The sequence below is a fragment of the Histoplasma capsulatum genome (genome assembly GCF_000150115.1).
Source record: "Histoplasma capsulatum G186AR genomic scaffold supercont2.8, whole genome shotgun sequence".
Classification (NCBI taxonomy): domain Eukaryota; kingdom Fungi; phylum Ascomycota; class Eurotiomycetes; order Onygenales; family Ajellomycetaceae; genus Histoplasma; species Histoplasma capsulatum.
The window spans coordinates 1,097,913-1,110,115 of NW_025544808.1; the positions used below are offsets into that span (position 1 = coordinate 1,097,913).

Sequence of the window (12,203 nt, forward strand, 5' to 3'; positions counted from 1 at the left end):
AAAGGTGCGAGAAAAGAAAGAGCCTTGCTTTAGGTAGTGGACTAGATCATCTCGTCTGGAAGCCCATGTATAATAAGTTAAACAATGAAATATAACCAATGTGGGCATATGGGAATGTCCATATTTTTAATATCAGCGGCCAAAAATGAAGAAAAATGCAGACGCAGCATTTCAGTGTCTAATATGAAAGAGGATCTTGCGACGAGGGTATCAGTAACTGGTGACAGAGGAAATAAACGTTGAATGTCCTTCAAGAAAGGGCTGGGTAAACTTGACGAGAAAAGGAATATCTATTCTGCTAATGATTGACAATTTTTACCTCACCAGGCTCACCATATTCAGACTCATCATGAGAATCGTCATCTCCCTGCATCCCCAGGATTTTCCATGCACGATCCATGACTCCTCTGCCTTTGGTAGGAAGGTTCTGGCCTCCAGCATCGTTTAACACCATCGCCTGGCGAGAGTCAGAAGAGACCTTGGCCAGTGAAATTTCGGCAGGAATCTCTGCCGTATCCAGGTGATACGAGTTTTTCTTAATGCTTTTATGCTCTTTCCGCGCCCTTAGGCGTTCACGCCGCGCGACATCGTCTTTCCATTGAGCCCATTGCTCGTACTCTTCCCTTTGCCGTAGAACTTGGTACCTGGTTGTGGACTTAATCGGCCGCCACGACAGGCGGCTTGCTTCATCTGGGGGAAGAGTGGACCTGAGATCCACGAATTTGGATTCTTTCGTGAGCTTCAGTAAATGCGTGAGAACATCCTGGCATTCAGAAGCAGCATTGTATTCCGCTCGCTTGTCTTCGGGAGCGATCTTGGGCCGAACAAGGGGAGTATCCAGCCAAGAGCGCAGGTGGTTTGTACGTTGCACAGAATAGGGGTCCATAAAGTTCGCACGACGATTGTCTTCGCGGAGGAAGCGTACTGCGGATTGCAAGCTCGCTACCTCTGCACGCAGGGCTTCATTTTCTTTCATCACGGCGGAAGATGCAGCTGCGTCGATAGACATGACGCCATCTGCACCAAGAACGACGCCAGTGGATCCCGATGCTCGCTTCAACTTTTCTAGTCGAGCTCTATAATCATCTCGTTCACGCTCCATGTTTTGTAGGTCGGCTGACTGTTTCTCCACAATGCCGATTAATTCCTGTTCCTTCTCTTGCAATGCTTCAAATTTAGACCCAAGCTCCTTAACCAAGGCTGCTTTCTTCCCAGCGTCACGCATTCTCGATTCAAGAAGCTCGATTTTAATTGTCTGCTCCTCGAAAGCTTTGTCTTTGACGCCGAGTGCAGTAGATGTCTCATGAACTTCGTTCTTTAAACGTCGAATCTCTTCATCTGCATCTGGAGAAATCACCTTGTTCGACTTAAGTTCATTCGCCCGTAGGGTCCAAGGGGCTGGATGGCGTTCAAACTCAACAGTCTGGGTCAGATCAGACGAAGCATTAGAAGCCTCCTCAAGATATGATCCCAAAATGCGAAGTTTACTGGCAGCTATGGACAGAGCGTTGTTATCATCAGATTCAGCCACAACAGAGGACGGTTGTAGAAGAGACATGACAGTCTGTGACATATTGGAAGTAATTTCGGCATATGTGACTGGCTCTGTTCGCCCTTCCTCCTCAGTCAGTAACGCTATGTTTTCCCCGAGCTGTCTGGCGAGTTCCGAGAGTTCCTTAGCTGCCCCCTCGCATTTCTCAAAAGGATCCGCGCAGTCTTCAGTCAATGCAAGGCACCTTGATTTCAAATCATCCAAATACCGGGTAATTTTTCCAGCAATTATTTTTCCGGTCCGGGTTTGGTTGCCCAGCGCATCGATTTTTTGATATAGTAACAGCCCTTCCTCGTCATCATCACTTGGAGGTGGAAGCCTAGCCTGTAATGTCGATCTTAGTTGGGAAAATGATAGAGCAGCATAGTCCAGATAGGTCTGTGTCATTGCTGAACGCATGTAAATTCTATCAGCATGCGACTCCAGGTTAGGTGGAATGAGGGCTTCAGCTAAATGTGAAAGTAGCGCGATCGATCGCTGGAGCTCAATCGCACATTTCTTTTCATCAAGCTCATTTTTCTTCAGTCCTTCAATCCGGGAATTGAGAATGCGTTCCACTGGTTCAAGTTCGTACACAGCACCTTCAAAAGCAGAGAATTCTTCGGTGGAGCAGCCATTTATGAAATTGATAAATCTGTCGCAAAGAGAGGCTATCCATGTTAACTTCTCGAGAACTTCATATGCTGTAAACACGTCTTGTCCGGCGGATGGAGACGTGGGATCGGATATCCGTTCCCGTACAGTGGTAGCCATAAGGGATGCTTTGAAGCTAACTCTTTTAAAACGCAATAGAGCAAGAATTGGATTTCGTTCACTCTCGAAATATTCAGGCAGGTAAAGTTTCATAATCTCCAAATGCTGTGCCGATTCCTCTGCTGCCATACGACCTAGCTCCACTTCTATTGTTTTCGTTTGAGCTTTCGAAACAGATGCTTGTAATTTCATGTTTAGGTCCATCATCGCCCTCGAACGTGCAGTGAGCTCAGTTGACTCCGTTTCTGTGAGCTGCTGTGAGACTCGCATGTCCTCGAGGTCGCTCTGTAAATTTGAGACTAGCTCTCGGAATTTGGACAAGGTATACTCTAGATCCTCAATTACCTCATCCTGTTGAGCCATTCTTCGTGCCTGTTCAAGATAGATAGTCTCCCTGAAATCCATTTCCTCTTGTAATTGCTTTTCCGTCTCCATATGATTAATTTCCAGTTCGTCATTTATTTCCTTCAGGCTCTCAAGGTCTTCAATCACCGCTTTCAACTCATTCACTTGCTCCTGATACTGCATATTTTTCTCAGCCAGCTCCTCAATCATGTCCTCAGCGCCGAGAGCTTCAACTTGTTGTTTGAGATCCTCCATATTTGCTTCAGTAATAAGAAGTTGTTCCTTTGCTATCTCGTAATTAGCCTTAATAGCAGCAAAATCCTCCAACTCCCCTTCCAATTCTTTGATCTGATTCCGTAAGTCAGTCTCTTGCTGTTGCGTCATATCGCGAAGACGAATGAGGGCCTCACGAAGCCTCTCGTTTGTTCGTTCCATCTGGAGCCAGCCTTGACTCGACTTTTCTTCAGGGCTCATCACTTGGCCTAGTTCCTGATTCTCTTCCCTCAACACTTCAACTTCTAGTTCTAGCTCCTCCGATTTCTCCTTTAGGGCTTCAAACTCGGCCTTGATGGCCTCACACATTTCCTCTGCCATTTCCCTATCAAGGGTTGCCATTTCGACAATTGATTCATGTTCAGCCTGAAGGCGTTCCGCTTCCTCGACTCTTGCCATGGCATCCTTTAGCTGTTTTCGAAGCTGGGTAATCTCCTGCTGTTGCGGCTGATACTTCGTTTGTAACTTTTGGATGATCACCTCGAATTTATCCCTTTCGGATCGTAATGTCTCCAGCGATTTCAATTTCTCCCTGTCTTCTACTCGTTTTTTCTCCATTACCCTTAACTTCGTTTTCAGATCTTCCACTTCTTTAAGTACAGGATTGGTTCCCGACACCGATCGTTGCGGTACAGCAAGGGAGACTCGAGGAGCGGATGTAGGTTTACTTGACTCGGAGTGTGTGTTGGAGATTTCGGTATCCCCAGTTTCCTCACTCAACTCGCTCGTTGGGCTCCTGATCTTTTCGATGTTAGTTGTTCTACTACTGGCTGTAGGTCTGGGGGAAATCCGTTTGGCCGGACCGGTAAAGGTAGGTCGAGGTGGTTGACTGAGAGGACGGGAAGCTTTGCTTGATGTACCCATTAGAGATTGTCGAGGCCCTTTGGCAGCCACTGGAGTAGGAGTGGGAGCCATTGAATTACGGCCGCTTAAGCTCTGTCGGGGTTTCGAAGCAGTGGCGGGAGGGCGCGGCCCAATAGTGGATGTTCGGGAAGTGGTTGACAACTGTTTTGTGGGCGATTTTGTCGGGGACTATAAACCGTATTAAACTATATTCGGAAGAATGAAATTGAGGAGTTTCCCTACCCTGAGAGGTCGGCCTGGAGCTCCAGGCCTTGGAGCCGGCGAAGGGCTGGAGGTGGTGCTCTGTTTCCTAGAAGCATTTGGGCCAGGTACGCTTTGTTTTTTCGGCACAAGGCCGCTACCAGCAGTGCCGCTCGGCGGTCTGCTTCTCTGGGAAGCTCCGTGTAGACCTCCTTTTGGTCCCGTCTTGCGTTCCTCTTGTTTGGGTTGTTCTAGCACACTGACGACCGCAGCGGGCCTGACGAACATTCCGAAGCCATGTTCACAGTCGAAGTATCGTTCTCCCTGGACAGATCCATCATTCTTACCCGTTGGCTCACCTAACTCCACGCCAATCCAATCTCCGGGAGCAAAACTGGTACTGCCGATGAAGCGGATGATTGCGTTTCGGCCATCAGATAAACAGACCACCTGGCCAGGGGAAAGATCACCCATCTTTGAGGCGGAACTTCCAACTGAGCATCAGAGACAAACGCAAAACGGGTGTAGTCCGAACAGCGGACACGCTGCTTTTGGGAGGGCCGTGTGTTCCTGGTGCTAATGATGTTGTCCGTTGTTCCTCTTCGGCGGCCCCTTAAACAAAGCTCACGAACGAACTTGGTTTGACGTGGACCGCGACCTGTCAAACAAGACAAACACCCAGCTTGGCATCAACGTCAAGAGCCGCACTTGTTGAAGCACAACCGCAGACAAACCACATTGACTCCTAGCTGGTGCTTCAAGGCCCTCTACGCAGCATTTGTCAAAATATGGACCGACTCTGCTCGCCATCATATACGTATGACAGATCCTCTTCCGGACGTGGTGTTCATCTCAGTTCGTCGTCGGCCACAGAACTACATTCTTGTACCCTCTCATCTTGGCTGCAATAACAATAGATAACTAAGATCGAGGTTCCAAACTATATTATAGCCACCTAGGTACTCCTAGGAATGAGCAGTCTGTCCCTACTTAACGAGAGCAGTGTTTCAAGAACTGTACCCTAGGGATTTTCGGATTCGGATTCTGTGAGCTGAGCAAGCTGACAGTGATAACTATGGGATTCTACTCCGAGCTTAAAGACCTGTCATTGCACTGATGTATGACAAATATGATTGAGGAACAACCAAAGATTCTAGAGCCATCCGTCAGGTTAAAAATGTCTGTCTCGCTGCATTTGGATTTGTGTCAGCTCACGCAGCATCCCGAAACACATGGTGACGGATAGTGGAAGGTCCCTCCAGACAGCGCTGGTTTATTCCATTGACGGTCACAAAACATCTGACATTAGTATATTTCCTTCTTTTTGAGGATCACTTGACCCATCCCACACACTTCGGTCGGACGAGATGCTTACAAAAGTAAAGTAACACAAGATGATGGACACCACCTGCTAGAAAACCCTCTAGCTTGTATCATATCCAGGTAACAGATTGCAGGGAGTTACATCCCCCTTCATCCCAAAACACCCAGAAACTTGCCCCTAATATCAATCAGCAGTGAGTGCTGCAGATCCCCTAAGGACTTCAAGGGTTAGTAGCACGGTTGGGGGAAGCAGGACCCTAAGAGGTCAAAAATGACCGACATTCTACAAACCAGAGCAGCACCCGGAGATGTTGGCAACTTGGCAGAACAAAAGCGTGGAGACGTCATTAAGAGAAATTCATACATATTTCCTCCCGATGAAACTTAGGGATGCATATGGAGAAAGCTCAAAGTTGTGCAGATGAGAAACAACATCATAAAATAAATGATGCACAACCTGCATGCTAAGATCCCGCGTGCTAACTCTTCCATCGGCATGTCGGCGGTTTTGGTGCGCTGTGGCTGACGTTCCACTAAATTCTCGTATTAGCAACACGAAAGAAGAAACCCAGAGCACAGCTTTCAATCAGATGTTCGCCAAAACCATTGCCGGCAAAGACGAAAGAGTCGAATCTCCGGTTTTCCATTCACAACATTGTCGTCTCACGCCTCGATCTCACATTCATCTGCCGCCCACCCCAAGGCCGTGAATCGAAGAAACCAAACAAATGAAGCTTTCCTCTCGAGCCCTTTCTGTCCATTTTCAGCCATGCAGTCTTGCAAGAAAGAATGGTGTTCTCCCAATGAATGCGCCTACTCCGACTCCGCCACGTTTTCCCGCACCCAAACATATCCGGTTTGCTTCCTCCAGAACGCCGAATCCAACCAGCCGTTCCTCGCAAGGATTAGGGCCATACATGCAACAGCAGCAAAACACCTTCCTAGCAATTGGGCCGTCAAATAATGCTTTTGTGGCGTCAAGAGCGATCGGTGGAATTTGTACGTGAGCTCCGACGCATGCGAAATCCAGACACACAAAATCGTACCGGTATCGACTGCTTACCCCACAGATCTCCGGTTGGGTTGGAGAAGTCGTGTTGCCGTGAAAATAACTTTGCCATGAAATATAAATCAAGGCAGCTTTCTCTTTGGAAAGAAGTGTTGTCTATTCGAAGTCCCACTCTCGAATACAGGGCTGCCCAAGCTTCATTCCCATCTCTGTGCATATCGCTTTTGCTGTCCCTTTGGATATCAAATTTTTATTTTTTGTTTTATTCACCCCCAGTTATTGATTATTGAAACTCATTTGCCAGGCGACCCAAAAATGTCAAAAATATGGGCGGATACACCCATGAGCCTGATCTCGGAAACTGGATATAAGGAACGCTCCGATATCCCCCTCGGCCATTTCGCCATCACGGCTGCACAGAACATGGCCCACCTGCATAACGTGATCATCCGTGGCTTCAACTCTTCGTACAACCAATGTCTCGCCGTAAAACCGGACACTGTCGACGCGAGCGATTTCCTGATTTACAACCGCGCTTTATACAAGAACATCAAATCCCACCACGATGTGGAGGAGGAGATCTCGTTCCCAGGCCTCGCAAAGTTGACGGGAGTCGAAGACATCATGGACCAGAACATTCAAGAGCACAAGGACTTTGAGGATGGTCTCGAGAAGTTCCGCGAATATATTTTCGAGACAGATGCCAAGTCGTACGATGGCAAGAGCTTACAGGAGGTTTTGGATAATTTGGTTCCGGCGCTTCATAAGCATCTGGTCGGGGAAATCCCGACGCTCCTCGATCTTGCGAAGTACGATTCGAAAAAGTTGGAGGCGTGGTGGAGCCAAACTGGGAAGAACGCCACGAAGAATATGGATGTATTCCAGTATGGGCCTCTTTTTCTTCTTCTTCTTCTTCTTCTTCCCTACCCTGTTCGGTGACTATTTCCACGCTTACCCTATTAATACAGAGATGCACCCTTTATGCTCGGCTGTATGGATTCCACGTTCAAGATAGATGGGGAATCTCGACTTTTCCCCCCGGTCCCGCCGCCAATCAAGTACTTATCAAAATACGTTCTACAATGGCGATATTCGGGAGCATGGCGCTTTAGTCCGTGCGATGCTTTTGGGAACCCTAGGCCTCTGGCGGCTCCGAATACTGAAGTTTCTAAGCAATAGATCATTGGCTCGATTGGACTTTATATCTTTCACTCTTATTTTCTCCTTCATTCTCTTTGATGACATGGTAACACTTTAGGTCTGCGGCCTGTTGTTTATAATATTCCGAACATTTTTTTCCCTACACTTGAGGGAGGGCGCTACTCCCGTTTATTTCCGGGGGCGTATACATAATTTCCTGTTATTAGTATATATGCCCATTCATATATCGTCTTGACATCCTCCTGCCGATCGCTGCTATCTACATCACCATCACAACCATATACTCAACCATTCAGTCGTTTTAGAAGTTATCATGTGCAATGAACAAATTGAATCCCCTTAAATCCATCTATCTCCTCGTCTGGGGGCGAGGCACAATTAGCGCAATTTTTTAGCGCGTACCTTAGTGTATTAAATACATAAAAACTACTGGATGATATGAGAGATCTGCTGTATTGGTGTGTTTTAGTGTAATTTATGTAATCTATCTGATCTAATCCTAATTAATCATTGGAATGAAACTCCTGCCAACACTGACTTTTCAAACAGAGAGGAATATTGTTACATGCAGCACAACCATATCTTGATCTCGGAGCTCTACCTTGTTTCTGCTCTGTTCTCTTTCTTTTGTACTGACACCAGGCACAAGCTCAAGGTTCTGACAGAGGAATTTGATGGTGATTTAGATCTGAATTTGATCGAGTAGTAGGTAGAGGATTTGAGAATTCCAGGAGTTGAAGATAGAGCTGCCGACGGAATTCAAGATGAGATATAGTAGTATCAGTAGTGCCAGTAGTGCCAGTAGTGCCAGTAGTGCCAGTAGTGCCAGTAGTGCCAGTAGTGCCAGTAGTGCCAGTAGTAGCCAGTCGATGAAGGATATAAGCATTGACAATAGCATGATCAATAATCCAGTATAGAATTGACAACCAGATGCAATTGGTGGGCATATGAGTCTCATAGGAAGCTCTATACTGATTTGCTAGGTCAATCCCATTCATATAATGATTGTAGTCATCAATGATGGTAGGAATCTCCATAGATTGTTCAAATTTATCACCAAATAGCCGTCGAATCTGTGAGCCATTGGTGGAATTGATCCCAGGACATTTCCAGATACATTCAATGAAGCTGTCTGGCTTATGAACTGTAGATAGTAGTAAAACCACATTATTATCTTTCCATGCAAGACAGAGAACTTCATTTTGAGGGATAATACACAGAGTATTGAAGGGAATATGAGCAGATAATCCAGAGTTCTTTAATTCTTGTAAAAGAGGTGGTAGATTGGCAGGACGGGTGGTTCCACAAGCTCCAATTCCTTGCTTTCAAAGATAGTGGAATAGAGCAACAGAGGTGAAGTAGTTGTCCATATAAATTGAGTAGCCAGCTACCTCTTTACTGTTATTCAACTCCATATGCTGCTCGGTGCTCTGCTGCTCAGTGCTCTGCTGCTCAGTGCTCTGCTGATTGATGCTCTGCTGCTCGGTGCTCTGCTGCTCGGTGCTCTGCTGCTCGGTGCTCTGCTGATTGATGCTCTGCTGATTGATGCTCTGCTGCTCGGTGCTCTGCTGCTCAGTGCTCTGCTGCTCGGTGCTCTGCTGATTGATGCTCTGCTGCTCGGTGCTCTGCTGCTCGGTGCTCTGCTGATTGATGCTCTGCTGCTCGGTGCTCTGCTGCTCGGTGCTCTGCTGCTCGGTGCTCTGCAAGAATACTGGCAGCTGTTCAATCAATTCCACCACAAGAGATCCAGTTTTGGTTAATCCTGGAGTTCGGAACATTGTACTTATGCGGAGATTATCATTGGACATGGAAAAGGTCCAAAGATAGCCCTGTTCTCCTAGTCCAAAGATCTTATATCCCTGCTTAATTGGTTTCTGAGGCATCTTGACTGTGTATCTTGATCAATCAAAGAATCGAATCATCATCTCATCAATGGAGAGATTGGAACCAGAGATGTAGTATCTCTGACAGACTGTATGAAAATTTGAGTACAGAGGCTCTAGCTTCTGAATGAAGGAAGATTCCAATCTGTAAGAGTTGAATATGTGGATATATCTCTTAATCTGCTCAAATCTATACTGTCCCATGTGAAATCTTGATGGATGTAGTGGTCCCTGAGCATCATTCTTATTCCAATAATCTCCAACTGTTGGAGATTTATGTATTCTCATATAGATAATCTGCCCAAGAAATACCTTTATTTCTGCAGAAGTAGTTGGCTGCCAATCTCAAGGATTGAGAGCTGGATTCCTTGAGATCTGTATCTCTGCATAGGCATTGGTGGAGCTTGTAATATTCTGAATATCTGCCTCTGAGATATAGAGAGAGAATAGAGCATATGGACTCTGTGGATCAATATTATTAGGTAGATTGACAGCTGGCAGGCGATGAAGAGCTTTCATAGAATTAAATTTGACATCTTTCAGAGGTGGAATATCTGCTATAATTTCACTTGGAGATTGTTTTTGTTTCTCACTCTTTTTTGTACTGTCTAATAAATAATTAGCAGATATTATTTCAAGAAGTATTAGAGAACTGGAAATACCTTTGAATGCCATGGTTCTGCAGAGTGTGGGGTGAGAAGAAAGATGGATTCTTGAAGCTGAATGATGAAGCAGCAATATGTTGAGAAGAAAATATGAGATAGTGGATCTGTACCAGCAAATAGAATTGCATATATTTTAGTATGAGAAATTATTGGTTGGTACTTCTGAACTAACAGTCTAGTTAATACACTAATGGTAATGCGCTAATTGTGCCTCGCCCCCAGACGAGGAGATACCGCTAATATGAATCCAAAACACTGCATGTATTCGTACCTTGGTACTCAGGCCCAACTGCATAATTCTAAGAAAAAACAACTCAACGGAAACGAAAAAGAGGAAACCAGGTCCTCTAAAATCGAAAACGCCCCGATACGTAAATATTCGTCTAGATCGTTGAGCTTGCCGACTTAAAGAACTGCGGGAATAGATCCCGAAGCTCCTCGAGACGTCGAATCTGATACTTCGATGCTGGCACCTCTGGTGGAAGAATATGTGGCTCCACATAATGTATCGTCTCCCAACCGCGGTCTTGAGCATTTCTGCAGTTCAGAGCGGAATCGTCTGGCGCCACCACAAATAGGAGAACAACAAATTAGAAATAAAGGAGTCAGGACGGTATGCCTCGTGTGTTTTAGGCAAACAAAAAAGATGGCAATATGGATGGTAGTATCTCTTAAATTTCATTTATGAAAAAAAAAAAAAAAAAAAAAAAAAAAAAAAAAAAAAAACTCACCAACGAAAAAACAACCCCCGGCCACCGTCGCGCCCGCATCTCTCTCTGCCTTCTCAAACATGGCCATGTCAGGTTTACATACCAACTTCAGCGCCGCGTAATCGCAGAACGTGAGGCCTTCAAACAAATCATCCACGCCCAGCAGCTTCACCACCCTCTTCGCGTGGGTGGAGTATGCATTCGTGAACAGCCACAGCTTCACCTTGGTCGTGTCGAAGTCCTGCAGGAAGGAGCGGAGCTGCGGATCCGGTTTTAGGATAGAGTCGAGAGGGAGAGCGTCGTCGACTTGTCTGTTGAATTCGAGAGGGTTGATCCTGTGGTGTCGGGTTAGGCCTTCGATGGCTAGGCCGTATTCCTTGTAGTATTTTTGGTGAAGCATTGTGGCGTCTTGGGAGTCAAGGGAGAGGTGTTTGGCGAAGAAGTTGTCTGATTTTTTGAGAAGGGGGGGTTAAAAAAAATAAGGATGAGCGGGGTTAATGTTGAGATGATCATATTGATGCAATGATAAAAAGCATGCATGAAATACATACTGATAAGTTGTTGCATTAAGTCGTGAATTCTATTGCCTAGCTAGTTCTTAGCATAGCTGTTCAGGTACATAGACATATTCGCTCAGGGGTGCGGTCTTACTTCTCGAGTAAAGCTGTGTAGGGGGCGAACATATGTGTATAACGTTAGTCAATCAACCAGCCCAACCGTAATATAAAATGATAAGATATGGCCAGTGGTATTTCTATTTAAGCCATCAGCTTAAATATATTACACATACACAGTTATCAATATCGAAAAAGAATACAGGCCGTAAGTCATGAGCTGGTAGGCTAGGCTCAGGCCTTGTGCTATTCTCGAGGTCTTCCTCTTGGAATCCCATCATCGCCACAGGCCCTATAGTTTAGAAAACCTGACGAATAACCCGTGTTCTAGTTTGTATAAACAAGATACACAAGCCGTCCCAAGGATAAGGAGGATGGGTAGATTGGAATCTCAACACAGTTCAACACTGGATGCTCGGGATGCAACAAAGCCCCTGTCTATAAAGTGCCCCGCCTAGAGCCGCAAAAAACACTAATATTTATCTGTATGAGTGAGCAACGTTCATGCTCCTGTCAAGAAGAGATGTTCACCATCGATTGATGCTCGGATAAAATGATGTTCCGATACCAGTCTCGGGATGATCGTTTTCGGCTTAGCGTGCCCAGCCTTGCTCCTGATTGGCTGGCCGCGGAATCGCCTGCAGCAGCGAAAACTCCGCGTAAGCGAGGTGGATGCAGACCTCCAAACACCTCCAGGGTTGTTTCTTGCTGTTTCTTGCTCTGTGCCCACGGGGTGGAGTTTGAACTGCTGTTGCTCATCACAGGCCATAGCCATTCTCTCACAGCAATCTTGCCTGCTTCGCACTACACAGGAAAGTGGAATGCGTGTTGTGGGAAGGTTGCTGTCGTCGTTCTAACTAGGACTTGCCTT

At 46.0% G+C, this 12,203-nt stretch overlaps 4 protein-coding genes across 4 annotated transcripts; 1 reads left to right on the forward strand and 3 right to left on the reverse strand.

Annotated features, from left to right (window-relative positions):
• Positions 1-178: 178 nt before the first annotated feature.
• On the reverse strand, positions 179-4,532 carry HCBG_06170 (p150 dynactin NUDM; the record flags this gene model as incomplete). The annotated part of the gene is made up of 3 exons (XM_045433219.1): positions 179-217; positions 320-3,955; positions 4,010-4,532. 3 exons carry the CDS (start codon positions 4,439-4,441, stop codon positions 179-181), a joined length of 4,107 nt encoding a protein of 1,368 aa, XP_045286387.1.
• Positions 4,533-5,877: 1,345 nt separating this feature from the next.
• On the forward strand, positions 5,878-7,511 carry HCBG_06171 (hemerythrin HHE cation binding domain-containing protein; the record flags this gene model as incomplete). Its single annotated transcript, XM_045433220.1, has 2 exons — positions 5,878-7,183; positions 7,268-7,511. 2 exons carry the CDS (start codon positions 6,615-6,617, stop codon positions 7,476-7,478), a joined length of 780 nt encoding a protein of 259 aa, XP_045286388.1.
• Positions 7,512-9,688: 2,177 nt separating this feature from the next.
• HCBG_06172 (uncharacterized protein) lies at positions 9,689-10,018 on the reverse strand (the record flags this gene model as incomplete). The annotated part of the gene is made up of 2 exons (XM_045433221.1): positions 9,689-9,951; positions 10,006-10,018. The coding sequence occupies 2 exons, from the start codon at positions 10,016-10,018 to the stop codon at positions 9,689-9,691; spliced, it is 276 nt and encodes a 91-aa protein (XP_045286389.1).
• Positions 10,019-10,391: 373 nt separating this feature from the next.
• HCBG_06173 (uncharacterized protein) lies at positions 10,392-11,401 on the reverse strand (the record flags this gene model as incomplete). Its single annotated transcript, XM_045433222.1, has 4 exons — positions 10,392-10,567; positions 10,740-11,165; positions 11,270-11,298; positions 11,370-11,401. 4 exons carry the CDS (start codon positions 11,399-11,401, stop codon positions 10,392-10,394), a joined length of 663 nt encoding a protein of 220 aa, XP_045286390.1.
• Positions 11,402-12,203: the final 802 nt, after the last annotated feature.